The following is a 17684-nucleotide window of genomic DNA, read 5'->3' as shown; positions in this document are numbered from 1 at the left end:
GTTTTTTTAATCCCACGCCATGAAAATGAGTGACTTCCGGGTTCGGTCTTGCATTGAGGAGGAGGGCGCTGTGACGTGTACGGTAGAAGACGTCCTCTTCACTGGACGGCGTACTGTTGTGTATGAGGACGAAGGAGTCAGCTGATTTTGCGGATTCATACGTTTATTTTTCGCATCACGCCAGCCAAACGGCTGCAGAAAAATCATTCTATATGAGGGAGAGGCGTATGCGCCTTTTTGGAGTTTCAAAAGGTTCCCATTCACCGTGGATATTTACTGTGGGACCATTGGGCTTACGAGGAAGTGAGTAAACATCTTGTTTTGTATTATGTCAAATACGAATACAGCGATTACAAAGTAAACACTACAAACGTCCTTTATATAAAGGACTACTTACGTTTGATCATTGATAGGCATGTAAAAAGCTCTCCAAATACTCATTAGCAGCACGTTAGCTGCACAACAACTCCAGCCACCCTCCTCCGGGGAACGAGCTGTAAATTGCTCTCCGCCGGGCGGTTTGCCGATCAATGAAGACAATCGACAACCCAGTCGTCACGCGATATGATCCGGGCTAGTTATGTGTGATTTTCCGCTTCGAAGACTTTGAAACATCACTCGGTTTGGGTTAGCATGTTGGCTAGCTGTCACGCCTTCTGGTTTGTTTACATTCTCCGAAGCCAGGGAAGGGAAATAACATATGTCCGATTTAGGTGTCATAAAATATCGTTCGGGAGGTGCGACAGCAAAGGTGAAGTCGACAGTTTTGACCATTATGGAGTAATTTTGCCATGTCGTCCTGAATGAATGCATTTTTATTATTTCATATTCCATTCAGCACAAGACTGTTATTTGTCATGACCATGCCATTTATTAAGCAATTGGGGAAAATACTTGGATAAAAAGAATATCCTGTAAAAATATTGAAGTAAAGAGACGGAAACAATGACATTTTGCCGCTCTCTTCCTCGCGTTTTCCTCGTTGTGAATAGTTCCCCCTTCGACGGGCTGACTGGTCCTTCTCAAGCCATTTATATAGCTATTGGGGAAAAATACTTGGATAAAAAGAATATCCTGTAAAAATATTGGAGTAGAGAGACTGAAACAATGACATTTTGCGGCTCTCTTCATTGCGTTTTCCTCGCTCTGAATAATTCCCCCTCAATGGGCTGAATAGTAAAACCGATGAGCCTAGTCTACCGCTGACGTCATCCATCTGTTGGGGACGCTAAAGCCCTATAATGGTAGGCGTGGCTAACCGGCAGATTAAAAGACTAATTTCTCGTCATCTGCGCTTTGCGAAATTGTTGTATATAGTCGAATCGTCTCAAAATAAGATTCTAATTCACATAATAATGCCATTTAAGACTTTTTTTCTCGTGTCGTATGCTCTTTAACTTGCCAGTTCGATAAAGAGACAAACTCGTGTCGTATGCTCTTTAACTTGCCAGTTCGATAAAGAGACAAACTCGTTACTAAGGCGAAGAACAGATAAGTGATCAAACCTAAGGATGTGAACAATGTTGACCCTCACGAGCAAGCCGGAGACAAATGGAGTAAATATGTCGTCGTGCTTCCACAATTACGCGAAATGGACATTCCGCTGTATTTATTGTTTGGTGTATGTTACTAAACATCAGCGATTCCGAAATTACAAATCGCTACGAACAGTTTTGCTGCAGATGGGTGCAGGACCTGCACATTATGACCGTATCAAACGGCAACTCCATCGTTCTTGCAAAGGTAGGCTGTGTGTGTTTACTAATTTCATTGCCATGAACCTGAACGCACCCCAAGTCTTGGATGACAAATAAACAGAGCAGAGTAGACTTGCTACGGCTGGTAGTTTCTTCAATGTATTCAAAGTAAATAACGCACCGCTTTTGACCATCAGTAACGGTAATGGCGTTGTAACGGCGGAAAAAATAATTAGTTAGATTACCCCGTTACTGAAAAAATAATGCCGTTATGTAATGGATTAAAGTTGACTCAAACTCTGTCCTGTGTCCTTGTGTGTACTACATTGAGCATAAAGAAAAGAAACAAGTCCAAAGAAATGTCTGAAGCCATGAGAAGCAAAATTGTGAGGAAGCATGTGCAATCTCAAGGCTACAATTCAATCTCCAAAGACCTGAATGTTCCTGTGTCTACCATGCGCAGTGTCATCAATAAGTGTAAAGCCCAACCTTCCTAGATGTGGACAGAAAATAAAAAATGACCAGAGATTTCAACGAAAGATTGTGCGGATGGTGGATAAAGAATTTCGACTAAAATCCAAACAAGTTCAAGCTGTCCTGCAGTCTTAGGGTACAATATTGTCAACCTGTACTATCCATCGGCGTATGAATGAAAAGGGACTCTATGGTAGGATACCCAGGAAGACCCCACTTCTGACCCAGAGACATACAGTGCTGCTCGAAAGTTTGTGAACCCCACAGCGATGGTCAGATTTTTTGTAAAAAAAACTAAAATAACCTTATTAAATGTTAAGTTATACCCAAATCCACAATACTGACATTCCAAATAATGGACTGAAACAAAAGAAATAGTTATATTGTCATTCTTTATTTAACAAAAGTGGTTGATTTAAGAAAAACTCAGATATCATGTGTGCAAAAGTATGTGAACCCCTTCAGTTAATAGGATATTGCGCCTCCTTTTGCAGAGATTACCTCAACCAAACGGTTTCTGTAGTGACTAATCAGCCTCTCACATCTACTTTGGGGGATTTTTGCCCATTCTTCCTTGCAGAACGCAGTCAGTTGAGAGAGGTTTGATGGGCGTCTGGCATGAACTGCTCGCTTCAGGTCCCGCCACAGCATTTCAATGGGATTTAGGTCAGGACTTTGACTGGGCCAGTCCAGAACACGAATCTTCTTCTTTTTCAGCCATTCCTTGGTTGTATTGCTGGAATGCTTTGGATCATTATCATGTTGCATGATCCACCTTCTGCCAAGCTTTAACTTCAAAACAGATGGCGTCAGGTTATGTTCTAGGATTTGACAATATTCCTCAGAATTCATGATTCCCTGGACTATGTGGAGTTGTCCAGGTCCTGAGGATGAAAAGCAAGCCCAGATCTTGACATTCCCACCTCCATGCTTCACTGTTGGGAGAAGGTTCTTTTGGTGGTATGCAGTGTTGACTTTTCGCCAGACATGGCGGTTTTGGTTGTGACCAAACAGTTCAATTTTGCACCTACATCAGTTGATGAAAACTCTTTTTAATTTAGTCTCGACAACACAACTGTTAAAAAAACAAAAAAAAACTACTGAATTGATTGATTAGGAAATCAGGTTGAAATAATAGAAAATTCCAAAATGTTGAGGGGGTTCACAAACTTTTGAGCAGCACTGTAAAAAAGTCAGGCTGGAGTTTACCAAAACTTACCTGAGAAAGCCAAAAACGTTTTGGAAGAATGTTCTCTGGTCAGATCAGACAAAAGTAAAGCTTTTTGGGAAAAGGCGTCAAAACAGAGTTTACAGGGGGGAAAAAACGAGGCCTTCAAAGTCAAACATGGCAGAGGTTTCCTCATGTTTTGGGGTTGCTTTACTGCCTCGGGCACTGGATTGCTTGACCATGTGCAGGCATTATGAAGTCTGAAGACTACCAACAAATTTTGCAGCATAATTTAGGGCCCAGTAACCTAAAACACACTTCAAAAAGCACAAGAAAATGTTTTGAGAGGAAGCACTGGAGAATTCTAAAGTGGCCTGCAACCTGAATCCCAAAGAACACCTGTGGAGAGATCTGAAAATGGCCTTTTGGAGGCGTCACCCTTCAAATCTCGGAGACCTGGAGCAGTTGGCCAAAGAAGAATGGTCTAAAATTCCAGCAGAGCATTGTAAGAAACTCATTGATGGATACCGGAAGCTGTTGTTCTGCTGTTTGTTATTTTGTATAGGGTTGTGCTACCAAGTATTAGGCTGAGGGTGCCAATACTTTTGTCCAGCCCATTTTTGGAGTTTTGTGGAAAATGATAATGATTTATTTTTTTCCCCATCCTCTTTTTGTGTTTTTTCATTGCAAGCTAAATAAATGAAGATATTACTACCAAAGCATTTGTAATTGCAATCACTTTCTGGGAGAAATTGGGCATTATCCGACAGAATTGGATGGGTGCCAATACTTTTAGCCAGCACTGTATGTGCGTCATGTAACTTTTTTTTGTAACATCCGTATTGTAATAAAGTGACACGATTACAAGTTTTTGAAAATATTGGGTAATTAAGTTCAATCTATTGTAAAGTTACTTCTATGTGGATCAATACATCGATTGGTTTAGAAACTATCCAATGAAATCAATCAAATAGCAAAGCGTTAATAAATATCGTCATCTTTTAGAAATGCTGCTTCATAGTCCTCATAATGGTATTGACAAGACACGAGGGACTAGGCCGATCACTGAAATCTTTAAAGATATGGACGCAAAAGTCTCGATTCTTGGTTCAAACCCCCCCCCCCCCCCAAAAAAAATACTGCAGTTAGCATTCATTTTACGTAAATATGTCGAAGTACGATGCTAGTCTGTTAGTCAATGTGGCGGCCGCTTTATGTAAACAGAGCTTTTTCATTGAAAATTATTGTGAATAAATGCTTAAACCTCTGAATTCTTTGTAGTTATGGACGTAAAACAGTCTCGATTTTTGGTTAATAGCAAAAAAAAACCGTGTTGTTAGCATTTATTTTACGTAAATATGTCAAAGTACGATGCTAGTCTCTTAGTCAATGTGGCGGCCCCTTTATGTAAACAGAGCTTTTTCACAGAAAATTATTGTGAATAAATGCTTAAATCCCCGAATTCTTTCTAGATATGAACGTAAAACAGTCTCGATTCTTGGTTAAAAGCAAAAGAACCCGTGCAGTTAGCGTTTATTTTACGTAAATATTGCAAACTATGATTCCAGTCAGTAAGCAAATGTAGCAGCCGCCTTATATAAACAGAGCTTTTTCAGTGAAAATTCTTGTGAAAAAACGAAAAATATAACAATAACCTTGAATCCTCCAACAAATCACTAAAGACACAATCCTTCCTGTTTGTATGCGGTACAGCTTTCGGACTTTTTCCAACCTAAATCCGGCATTAGATCGCTGCATTGGTCGCTGCGACCGACTGCGAATAACTGAATCGGATTGTGGGATGGCCCCCTACTTGAAGGTGGAATCTGACCCGTCAATATCATTATTAAGTCTAAGGCTGTTTTGTTCAAAATGAAAGGTTATGGCAAAGAAATTGTTAAAAGACGCCAAATTATATCCGTCAAACGCCCTTGAATTTAATTGATTTCAGATTGGAAAATCTGTTGAAGGAGATAGTACCTTTTCTCGTTGGCACCATCTAACTGTATTACTCTAACACACCCAATATGAAATAAACAACACTTATACCATAGTTTGAGGAAGACAAGCAGAATATAGGGCATAAGAGATAAACAACGCCTTCTTATCATGGAAGCCCGTGCATCATGCAACTAACTGAGCAAGATTGACGCACCAACTCTCGCAACCAGTTCTCCCGGACAGTCCAGAACAAATAGCGGGACGCCCTGTCCCGACACAAGGAAAACCAACGCCCGATATCCAACTGAGAACACGACTGACGAGATTCCAAGAGCCCCTTTGACGCTGCGGTGGCAAAATCCACAACCCACGTTGCCCGGACAACAATAACCATACAGTAAAATAACGTAACAATGTCCAAAGAGTCATTATCGTCTAACATTGTCATGAAATTGGTGATTTCTTCCCTAAGTGTTTTTCACTGCAACTACTTTTTAAAGTGGTAGGAATGTCGGTGGCCCAGTTTAGCAATATAATGATATACAGTGAGGCAAATAAGTATTTAGTCAACCACTAATTGTGCAAGTTCTCCCACTTGAAAATATTAGAGAGGCCTGTAATTGTCAACATGGGTAAACCTCAACCATCAGAGACAGAATGTGGGGGAAAAAAACAGAAAATCCCATTGTTTGGTTTTTAAAGAATTTATTTGCAAATCATGGTGGAAAATAAGTATTTGGTCAATACCAAAAGTTCATCTCAATACTTTGTTATGTACCCTTCGTTGGCAATAATGGAGGCCAAACGTTTTCTGTAACTCTTCACAAGCTTTTCACACACTGTAGCTGGTATTTTGGCCCATTCCTCCGCAGATCTCCTCTAAAGCTGTGATGTTTTGGGGCTGTCATTGGGCAACACGGACTTTCAACTCTCTCCACAGATTTTCTATGGGGTTGAGATCTGGAGACTGGCTAGGCAACTCCAGGACCTTGAAATGCTTCTTAGGAAGCCGCTACTTTGTTGCCCTGGCTGTGTGTTTGGGATCATTGTCATGCTGAAAGACCCAGCCACGTCTCATCTTCAATGCCCTTGCTGATGGAAGGAGATTTTCATTCAAAATCTATCGATACATGGCCCCATTCATTCTTTCCTTTACACAGATCAGTCGTCCAGGTCCCTTTGCAGAAAAACGGCCCCAAAGCACGATGTTTCCACCCCATGCTTCACACTAGGTAAGGTGTTTTTTTGGATGCAATTCAGTACTTTTTCTCCTCCAAACACGAGAACGTGTGTTCCTACCAAAAAGTTCTATTTTGGTTTCCTCTGACCATAACACATTCTCCCAGTCCTCTTCTGGATCATCCAAATGCTCCCCAGCGAACTGCAGAGGGCCTGGACGTGTACTTTCTTCAGCAGGTGGACACGTCTGGCAGTGCAGGATTTGAGTCCCTGGCGGTGCATTGTGTTACTGATAGTAGCCTTTGTTACTGTGGTCCAAGCTGTCTGTAGGTCATTCACTAGGTCCCCCCATGTGGTTCTGGGATTTTTGCTCACCGTTCTTGTTATCATTTTGACGCCACGGGGTGAGATCTTGCATGGAGCCCCAGATCGAGGGAGATTATCAGTGGTCTTGTATGTCTTCCATTTTCTAATAATTGCTCCCACACTTGATGTCTTTACACCAAGCGTTTTATCTATTGCAGATTCAGTCTTCCCAGCCTGGTGCAGGTGTACAATTTTGTCTCTGGTGTCCTTCGACAGTTCCTTGGTCTTGGCCATAGTGGAGTTTGGAGTGTGACTGACTGAGGTTGTGGACAGGTGTCTTTTATCCCGATAAAGAGTTAAAACAGGTGCCATTAATACAGGTAAGGAGCGGAGCCTTGTTAGACCTCATTAGAAGAAGTTAGACCTCTTTGACAGCCAGAAATCTTGATTGTTTGTAGGTGACCAAATACTTATTTTCCACTCTAATTTGGAAATAAATTATTTAAAAATCAAACAATGTGATTTTGTTTTTTATTTTCACATTCTGCCTCTCATGGTTGAGGTTTACCCATGTTGACAATTACAGGCCTCTGTAATCTTTTCAAGTAGGAGAACTTGCACAATAGGTGGTTGACTAAATACTTATTTGCCCCACTGTACATTTGTCTATAGAGTTTGTCACATCGATTGGTCCTCATGTTTAGTTCTCGGACACTCGAAGTGAGTATATACTGTTAAGGACTGGCAGAAAGAGTTTGTGTGCTGGAATAATCACTCGGTAAACCACGACGTGTAGTGTATGGTAGCGGGGGGTTTGATCCCGCTGTCCATATTCAATGCCCGGAACCATCTGTCAGCGGGACGCCGTCCAATCTGTCCGCTTGGAGTCCTGACAGAAAAGGTGATAAGCGCACACACGCCGTTCGCTATCGCTGGCACGCGGCCACGAGTGCTGCAGGTACACACGCACTTATGCCAATACACTTCAATGAACCGCTATCGTACCATACCCCGCGTCGCTACGGCAACCGGCAGTCGCCATGGCAACAGGCTAGCGCAAGAGGAAGACTGTCCCGGCTTTACTTTTTCCACAGATTTGCGCGCACACATGCACTTTGTCAAAAATATGTAATGGGAATGAAGCTGACAAGTCATGTCACGTTTCGTACGAACGTGCCTTCACATGCCAGGAAGAATGGAATACCTTGTGTGCATTTCCTCTTTACAAAATAAAAGCCCTGCACTTATTTTGTAGACAGTGGCGCCACCAGGGGGTGGCTAGGGGTAAATTGGTTGGCAACCCCACTGGCCACCCCACTTGCCAGTATATCGTTAGATTGTTGTAGCATCAGTTATGCATTTCATCCCAAATGAATGCATTTATTTTGTTTTGTTAAATGTAGGGCTGTCAAATTTATCACGTTAACGGGCAGTAATTAATTTTTAAAAATTAATCTCGTGAAAATATTTATCGCAATTAACGCATTCGCGGTACGACTCATTCACGCATTGCCGCAAACAGCCTACAATGGGGCCGCTTTACTTATGTACAGAGATAAGAGGCCGAGTGGAGTTGATACAAGATTTCATTGGGGCCGTGCTTTTAATTGGCAAAGGTTTGTCATCTCTCCCACAGCAACCATAAATATTGTGGAAAGCGACGTGGGGAAGAATGACAGGAGTTGATCTTTTTCTTAACACCCTATAGTGTACCCAACGCAGAGAAGATATAGCATTTGCAGCCACCACACACAGTCATGATTGCATCACTTCCTATCATGCATTTGGGCAGAACAGTTAAGTCGCTACAGTATCATTTACTGAAAGCTCAACAAATACACTAGATGGTAATATTTAGTCACTATATACAAACTTACATTTATCCTTTAAGAAATACAAGTCTTTCTATCCGTGAATCCCTTTCACAGAAAGAATGTTAATAAAGTTAATGCCATCTTGTGGATTTATTGTTATAATAAACAGATACAGTACTTATGTACAGTATGTTGAATATATATATCCGTCTTCTCTTTCCATTCCAACAATAATTTACAGAAAAATATGGCATTATTTAGAGATGGTTTGAATTGTGATTAATTACGATTTATTTTTAAGCTGTGGTTAACTCGATTAAAAATCTTAATCGTTTGACAGCCCTATTAAATGTACACCTTATGCCTAATATATACATAACACAATAAAACAGAATTGTTGTGGAACTCAAAATGTTGACTGGACAGTTATGGACTATGCACATTAAATCATTAGTAAAATCAAATATTTCACAATACACCAAAGTATATCAATAGCTGTGTCTTTAAGTCTTTCTGATAGTTTTCCCCTGACCTTTTTACAGCAATAATATAATGAAAACCTGAAATTATGGCTTTTAGTTTTGGCCACCCCAAGATTTGAAGTGGCCCCATCTGGCCACCCCTATGAAAAATTTCTTGAGGCGCCATTGTTTGTAGAGACATCTCCACAAGATAGAGCTGCTCACTTAAACCATCCGATTTTAGCTGAGGACGCTGAATGTCGACATTAGTGACAGTATCAGCTAATGCTTCATTGCAACTGATGAAGATAGATGTCCAATCCATTTTGACAAGGAGAGACGAATGACACAGCCAGTGACTTTTTCAGCTGTGCATGGAGGTTCCTGTCTTGCCACTCCAAAATGAAAGCACTTGAATTTCCAGCTTTGTTAGCTCCTAAAATCGGACAAGCCAATGTGATAAGCAATCAGCACCACCTTGTGGACAGTTTTGAAATTTTTCTTTTAGTCAATTAGAGTAACGTCTCTCATCATATTTTGTGCTTTTGCACCCTCTTGTGCTAATTCACTGTACTGCACTTTCACTTTCTCCTGCAGTCTATTACATAAATCACACTACATTACATTTCTGTTTACAGCAGATACTTGAAGTGCATAAATTTTTATGATATACGTATATGACATGTGGCAGAATTATGTAATTCCACATCGTATATGGGGAGTGTCAGCGTGCGTTAGCACTCCGAGTGTCCCATATGCATCCCACAGATGCGCGCGCACGCACACACAGCACGTGGGCGGCATCCCTGACGCTGTGAAACATCTTGCGGCCCACATGCTTATGTAACGAGGCTCTCTGCACCTCCTCCAGCTGATGGCTTCATCAGCGCAGCCTCCGCTGGGGAGGTAAGGTAGCAGTAACCAGTGTTGTTAATATCAGCGCTAGAATATAATGGCGTTACTAACGCCGTTATTTTCTTCAGCAGTGAGTAATCTAATTAATTACATTTCTCATCTTGGCAACACCGTTACCGTTACTGAGGCGGGAAAGGCGTGCGTTACAATGTTGGTTGACTGACGCGAGAAAAGTCTGAGAAAGACGGACTCACAGAGACGAGAGAGCAGAGCAAGAGTGGGGAGGAGGCAAGGGAGGGTAACGCCGTTGCAAACGCGATGCTACTATGCTAGGTGGCTCCAATTATACCTGACTGTGAATGAATGAATGAATGAATGAATGTAGCCGATAGCCTGCAAACTACGCCCACATGACGCTTCGGTAGATATCACATATATACAGAACTAGATGCAAATGACAAACACGGCTGCATTAGTAACATGTATAATAAAGAACTAGATGCGTTAGTAAACAGCTGCCATCTTAAAGCAGTAGATTTCTCAGGAAGGCTTTGTTGTAGAGAACCTTCCTAGCAAACCTAAGTAACTTTTTATCTAAAATGCTCCTTGATCGGCAAAATCTTGACTTAAATCGATCTTTAAATGATGAAATAGTTTTAATACTTACACATGTCAAAAGTAGACAGAAGAAAATTAATGCAATAAAGGGAGCAATTTTAACAACTTTAACGGTTGAGTCACACATAGCAAAGGTTACTATCTAATTATCGCATTATCCACAATACCCATGTGTTTAGTTAAGTTTAGGGGAAAGAATTGGGTTAGGGCCAATTGTCCCAAAAAACCCTTTAAACTTCACGAGGAAAAAAAACAAACTGAAAATTATCACCAGTTACTTTGCCAAGTAACTAATTACTCTTACACTGAGGTAACTGAGTTACTAACGCAATTGCTTTTTGGGAGAAGTAATTTGTAACTGTAATTAATTACTTTTTTAAAGTAAAATTAACAACACTGGGAGTAACTAAGCACCCCACCTTACACGCATTCCAGAAGCGACACATGAGAACAAAAAAAGCTTTCGACGACTCACATTGATGAGCTCGATCTCCCAGATCTTCTTCACCAGCTCCATGGACGTGTAGCCGTTGACCAGGAAAGATTTGGTGTAGTCTCCCAGCTCCAGGGACTCCAACCACTCGGCCACAGACGTCGGGTTGTTGCCGTCGTAACCGATCGGCCTCACCTGCCGGAAAAGAGTCACTTTTCTAAAATGTTCATGACGTAACTGCAACGAGGAAGGAAGCGCTTAACTCGACACTCACTTCATATGAAGGCGCTTAAAGTCCAAAATAAGACCATAAGACTTACTCATAAGTCATGCAGACATTTAGAGAGCTCGACTACGCACCCTAGGCAGGAGCCGTATGGCCTGCAGGAGGCGCTGTCTGTGGGCAGAGTTGAGGATGCCGATTTCCAGCAGGTCCTGGTCCTCCACGACGTTGCTGCCCTACAAAAACAAAAATGAGTAGTTCAGGTTCAGCACACATTTTGCACTTGACGTCAATTTAAAGCGCTTGTGAGGACGAGTGAGCCGGCTGCACTTCATTATGCGGTGGCTCGCCAGACGATACCCTCCAAAACTCTCCAACAAAAAAGGTGTTTCGTCACACCGCTTGTCGCTAGTACTTCGACATGACAAATGGTCGTTGTGTCGTATTTGTGAGCCCGCAAGTTGGAAATTTCTCACTGTTTATCATTAGTAGACATCGAATCCATTTCGACTAGGAGTGAAGAAATTTTCAAGCGTCAATTGCCATGACTGGCAGCCAATGAAAAAGTGTTTTCATTAGTATGCATAGCAGTATGGAAGGTGAAGGTCAACAGACACGCCAAGGCTAATTAGCGCAAAATGCGAACGATAAATGGTTGCTAGGCGACTTTTACTCCTACCAGTACATGTTTGCAATTAAATTGTACCCAGGGTCTTACAAATGTGATCCCAATTCAAGGTTTCTTTCTGGGTGACGTGGTTGCATTTTGATGAAACCAACTGATATTCTTCAGCTGAAGACAAGGGAGAATCCAACTTTGTTTTTATCCAAGTCAAATAAGGGTTACTTATGGTTAGTAATAGAACAAAATATACAGTTTTTTTAAATCCGCCACAAACTATAGTCCAAAAACATTTGAAAGGATCGTGGAACTCCCCCGCCGATTACGCCTATGAAAACCAAAGCGACACATTTAATTAGGGCTGCAGCAATCGATTATTTTAGTAGTCGATTAATCGATGAAGTAGTTAATTCGAATAATCGAGTAATCGGATAAGGACCATGAAAAATTAAAATACCGGAGGTAAGCCTCAAACGGTATAAAAAAAATAAATCAGGATCTATGTACAACAAAAGAACAATTTGCTAACGTACATAACAAATGTCCCCTAGCTTAAATGCTGTAAAATGCGAAAGTTTTTTTTTTTTTTTATACAATGCTCTTAATCAAGGGTCACCAAACTTTTTCCTGTGAGGGCCACATAACTTTTCCCTTCTCTGATGAGGGGCCGGGTCCGTTTGTAACAGAAAAAGTGTGACAATTGCAGGAGTGCCTAAATGTAAAAATGTATTGTTTTTCAGAAAGCCACAATCAAATAACCCTTTCTGGATTCTTCACAGAACAAAAGTAAATAAAATAAAAATATAATATAATTAGGGCTGTCAAAATTATCGCGTTAACGGGCGGTAATTAATTTTTAAAATTAATCACGTTAAAATATTTGACGCAATTAACGCAGATGCCCCACTCAGAGAGATTTAAATGACAGTACAGTGAAACACTCACTTGTTGTGTTTTATGGAGTTTTGCCGCCCTCTGCTGGCGCTTGGGTGCGACTGATTTTATAGGCTTCAGCATCCATGAGCATTGTGTAAGTAATTATTGACATCAACAATGGCGGGCTACTAGTTTATTTTTTGATTGAAAATTTTACAAATTTTATTAAAACGAAAACATTAAGAGGGGTTTTAATATAAAATTTCTATAACTTGTACAAACATTTATTAAGAACTACAAGTCTTTCTATCCATGGGTCGCTTAAACAGAATGTTAATAATGTTAATGCCATCTTGTTGATTTATTGTTATAATAAACAAATACAGTCCTTATGTACCGTATGTTGAATGTATATATCCATCTTGTGTCTTATCTTTCCATTCCAACAATAATTTACAGAAAAATATGGCATATTTTATAGATGGTTTGAATTTCGATTAGTTGTGATTAATTACGATTAATTCATTTTTAAGCTGTAATGAACTCGATTAAAAATTTTAAACGTTTGACAGCCCTAAATATAATATAATATAATATAATATAATATAATATAATATAATAATAACACTATTAATTAAATAGATAATCACCAAATAACCCTATTTGGGTTTTTCACAGAAAAAAGCCAGGAAATAAATAACACTACTGACAAAAAAAAAAAAAAAAATGCTCAGGGGCCCGGACTAAATGTGGAGGCGGGCCGTAGTTTGGGGACCCTTGCTCTTAATAAATGGTTCGGACTCATATCCCCCCCCCCCCCCCCCCCCCCAAAAAAAAAGGCTAAATATGCCTATAAATTAAATTAGGAATGCATTAAAAAACATTAGCTCAAACAAAAACTTCGCTTACGTTGGTCTTAACAGGGAGCAGTTGGATTCAGCCATGTGAAATGAGGCAGACCAGAAGGTAGTGTAGTCACCCTAATCAATAAAACTAAATGTAAAAAAACTTATTAAAAAAAACCCTTTCAAAATAAAACATTACAACGCCACTTTAATTAAACGAATACTCGAAGCAACACAATTTAATTCGAATATTTATTTTCTAATCAAATACTCGAGTTAATCGATTAATCGTTGCAGCACTACATTTAATAATTTGCATTTCAACGGTGGCGGAACCAACTGCGCCAGTGTGACGTTGAAAACATCACAACAAACCACGGCAAGAAAGCAAACGAGGAGGCGGAGGACAGCGAGCGGCGTGTCCTCGTGTACACTGACCACGTGCAAGACGACTTCCCGCGGTTGCCACGGGAACTCAATTCTCCCTCGGCCATTTCAAAAAATGGAATTATGAATTGCGATAATTTGACTAAAAGCAGAACGATTCTTGGTAATATTCATCTCGGGTCGCTCTGGTCCTGCATCGCCGTTGTTGAGCATCCGCAGGCAACAGGTGTTTATTGATCTTCGGGGCTCGCGCAAAATAAAGTCACGTTTGATGAACGGGTAGAATCTTGCAGCTGCGGCGCTGGCTCGTCGCGCGTGGGAGGCTACAAAGAGGAGGGGACCTGACAACTTCCACGCGAGAGCGTCAAGAGAAGAAAAACCGCACTCACCATGAACTGGACGTTGTCGAAACCGTTGGCCAGCAGGTGGTTCTCGTACTGGACCAGCCCGATGGAGTCCAGCCACTGGCCCACAGATTGCAGCGGGCATCGGGGACCTATGAGGGGATGCAGGGGCAAACGTTTGAGCAGGGAGTAACCGTCCACGCGGTAGCAGCGGCAGTCCGGCTGGGACAGCTGGCACTGCCACATCATGTTGTGGCGGGCAAAGTGGCTGTCAAACGAGCCGGCCATGCCTTCCGATAAATCGGAGCGGGGGGGCTACGCTAGAATCATGGCAATTCGAGAGAGGGTCCGCTCCGAAAGGTGCGACTGGACCGGGATGGAGGAGAGGGGGCGAGGGTGGAAGTTGTATCCAGAAAAGAGCTGTCGTCCTGGGTGTAAAATCCTGCCAAGACGTGGGTGGCCGCCTGGATGAGAAGAGAGGTAAAGATCCGCAGGCGAGAGGTGGCGGTGTGTGTTTGGAGCAGCTGCTCGCTCGCTCAGCTGTTGCGCTCCCCTGCGTGCGTATGTGTGTGTTTGCTAAAAGGAGAGAGATGGCGCTCTGCACTGTAGACTCGCTTCACGAAGGACTCCTACGTTCATCTGTATGCTTGTGCTCCCTCCTCTCTCTCTCTCCGAGCCCTCCTCTTTCTTTCCCCGCTCGTCCTCATCACTCTTCCTCCTCCTCCGTCGCCACTGCGCCGGTGTTGCGCATCGTTGCCATCGCAACATCTCCAGGCGTTTTTGGTCTACAAGACCCCCAACACGCGCATACGTGCGCATGTGTGTGTGTCAGAGAGTGGGGGGTTCTGGTTGGTAACCATGGTAAGTGTGGGCTTCAAATTGATGAGAGGGAAAGGAGGGGGTAATGGCGCAAAGAGGACTAATGAGAACACGCACGTTTAAAAATACATATGGTCGCCGTCGGGAAGGAAACGTCAGCTTTCCAAATATGGTCAATTCTGTCACAAATTGATACTATTGGTCAAACATCAACTTTTTTCCGAGACAACAACTTTTCATGACTAATACTGCCCTGAAACTAAGATATTTTTGGATGAATGGAACACCCTGGAACATTAGTTTCTGTGTGTGTTTGACCTGAATCAACGTCTTTGGCGTCCAGTCCGCTGCCTATCCCGGCGCCGATGGAGCTCATAATCTTGTCGATCTGATAGAGTAAGAAACAGAGAGAGACCTGATGAGTTCCAGTTAAACGAAGGATGCAAACGCCAAACATGAAACTGCGCACGTATTACTAATGAAGGCTGGAATCGCTAATAATGCGCCACTTTGGTCCGCCGCGTTCTTCTCGGCGGTTGTCCCCCGAACGCAGCATGCCTCCCAGTCATTCTGTTATCTCGCCCTCCTGCCGCGTGTAATTACATCCCAAAGGTCGCCACAATTACCAGGAATGATGCTAAATTCCACGTGCTAATTTGCACCGCGGATGTGGAATTTTCCCCACACGGTTAACTAATTCGCTGCCATTAACTTTGACTGACATCCAGTTGTTTTGACTGCAGAGAGACACTAAATAGCAAGGGCTTAGTTTTGCATAAGGACAGTAGGGACATAACACTAGCAACTTTTCAGGATGCTTAAATTGTCCCCACAAACGTTTAAGCAGCCTTACTTCATTATATAAAGAGTTCAGATATATAGTGTAATTTTCGCACTATAAGGCGCACCTGATTTTAAGCCGCCACCCACCAAATTTGACACAAAAACCACATTTGTTCATAAATAAGCCATACTGTACTATAAGCCGCAGCTATTCTCACTGTACTGTGGGATATTTACACTAAAAGATATCAACCGGTAACACTTTATTTGACAGCGGCATCATAAGACTGTCATCAGACCAAATTAGGGCTGCAGCTATCGATTAGTTTAGTAGTCGATTAATCGATGAAATAGTTAGTTCGAATAATCGAGTAATCAGAAAAGGAACATGAAAAATTAAAATACCTGAGGTGAGCCTCGAACGGTATAAAAAAAATAAATAAATGAGGATCTATGTACAACAAAAGAACAATTTGCTAACGTACGTAGCAAATGTCCGCTAGCTTAAATGCTATAAAATGCATTTAGAAAAAGTTTTTTTTTTTTTTTTTTTTTACAATGCTCTTAATAAATGGTTCAGACTAAATATTAGGGCTGTCAAACGATTACAAATTTTTAATCGAGTTAATTACAGTTTAAAAATTAATTAATCGTAATTAATCGCAAATCAAACCATCTATAAAATATGCCATATTTTTTTGTAAATTATTGTTGGAATGGAAAGATAAGACACAAGATGGATATGTACATTCAACATACGTTACATAAGTACTGTATTTGTTTATTATAACTATAAATCAACAAGATGGCATTGACATTATTAAGTTAAAGCGTTCCATGGATAGAAAGACTTGTAGTTCTTAAAAGATAAATGTTAGTACAAGTTATAGAAGTTTTATATTAAAACCCCTCTTAATGTTTTCGTTTTAATAAAATTTGTAAAATTTTCAATCAAAAAATAAACTAGTCGCCCGCCATTGTTGATGACAATAATTACACAATGCTCATGGGTGCTTAAGCCTATAAAATCAGTCGCACCCAAGCACCAGCAGAGGGCAACAAAACTCCAAAAAACACAAGTAACAAGTTGGCATTGCACTGTGCTGTCATTTTAATCTGTTTGAGCGGGGCATGTGCGTTGTGTCAAATATTTTAACGTGATTAATTTATAAAATTAATTACCGCCCGTTAACGCGATAATTTTGACAGCCCTACTAAATATACCTATAAACTAAATTGGGAATGCATTAAAAAACATAAGCTCAAACAAAAACTTAGCTTACGTTGGGCTTAACAGGGAGCAGTTGGATTCAGCCATGTGAAATGAGGCAGACCAGAGGGCAGTGTATCCACCCTAATCAATAAAAGTAAATGTAAAATAACTTTAAAAAAAAAAAAAAAAAAAACTGTCAAAATAAAACATTACAACGCAATTTTAATTATACGAATACTCGAAGCAACTAAATTTGATTCGAATATATTTTTTCTAAACATACCTATAAACTAAATGACGAATGCATTTAAAAAAACATGAGCTCAAACAAAAACTTACGCTTACGTTGGTCTTAACAGGGAGCAGTTAGATTCAGCCATGTAAAATGAGTCAGACCAGAGGGCAGTGTATCCACCCTAATCAATAAAACTAAATGTAAACACTTTCAAAATAAAACATTACAACGCCACTTTAAATAAACTAATACCCGAAGCAACAAAATTTGATTCGAATATTTTTTTTCTAAATATACCTATAAACTAAATTACGAATGCATTAAAAAAAACATTAGCTCAAACAAAAACTTAGCTTACGTTGGTCTTAACAGGGAGCAGTTGGATTCAGCC

At 40.9% G+C, this 17684-nt stretch overlaps 1 protein-coding gene across 3 annotated transcripts in view; it reads right to left on the bottom strand.

Moving 5' to 3' along the window:
- anks1b (ankyrin repeat and sterile alpha motif domain containing 1B) overlaps window positions 1-17684 on the bottom strand; it is a 148851-nt gene that overhangs the window by 37027 nt on the left and 94140 nt on the right. For all 3 annotated transcript variants that reach the window (XM_057856154.1, XM_057856153.1, XM_057856152.1), the window contains exons 16-19: window positions 15381-15450; window positions 14289-14395; window positions 11307-11405; window positions 10989-11141 (exon numbers count right to left, since the gene is read on the bottom strand). In XM_057856154.1, coding sequence (XP_057712137.1) covers window positions 10989-11141; window positions 11307-11405; window positions 14289-14395; window positions 15381-15450 — 429 coding nt within the window. The remainder of the gene's footprint in view (window positions 1-10988; window positions 11142-11306; window positions 11406-14288; window positions 14396-15380; window positions 15451-17684) is intronic.

This window comes from Corythoichthys intestinalis, chromosome 13 (genome assembly GCF_030265065.1).
Source record: "Corythoichthys intestinalis isolate RoL2023-P3 chromosome 13, ASM3026506v1, whole genome shotgun sequence".
Taxonomy (NCBI): Eukaryota; Metazoa; Chordata; class Actinopteri; order Syngnathiformes; family Syngnathidae; genus Corythoichthys; species Corythoichthys intestinalis.
This window is presented reverse-complemented; position numbering and strand designations above follow the sequence as displayed.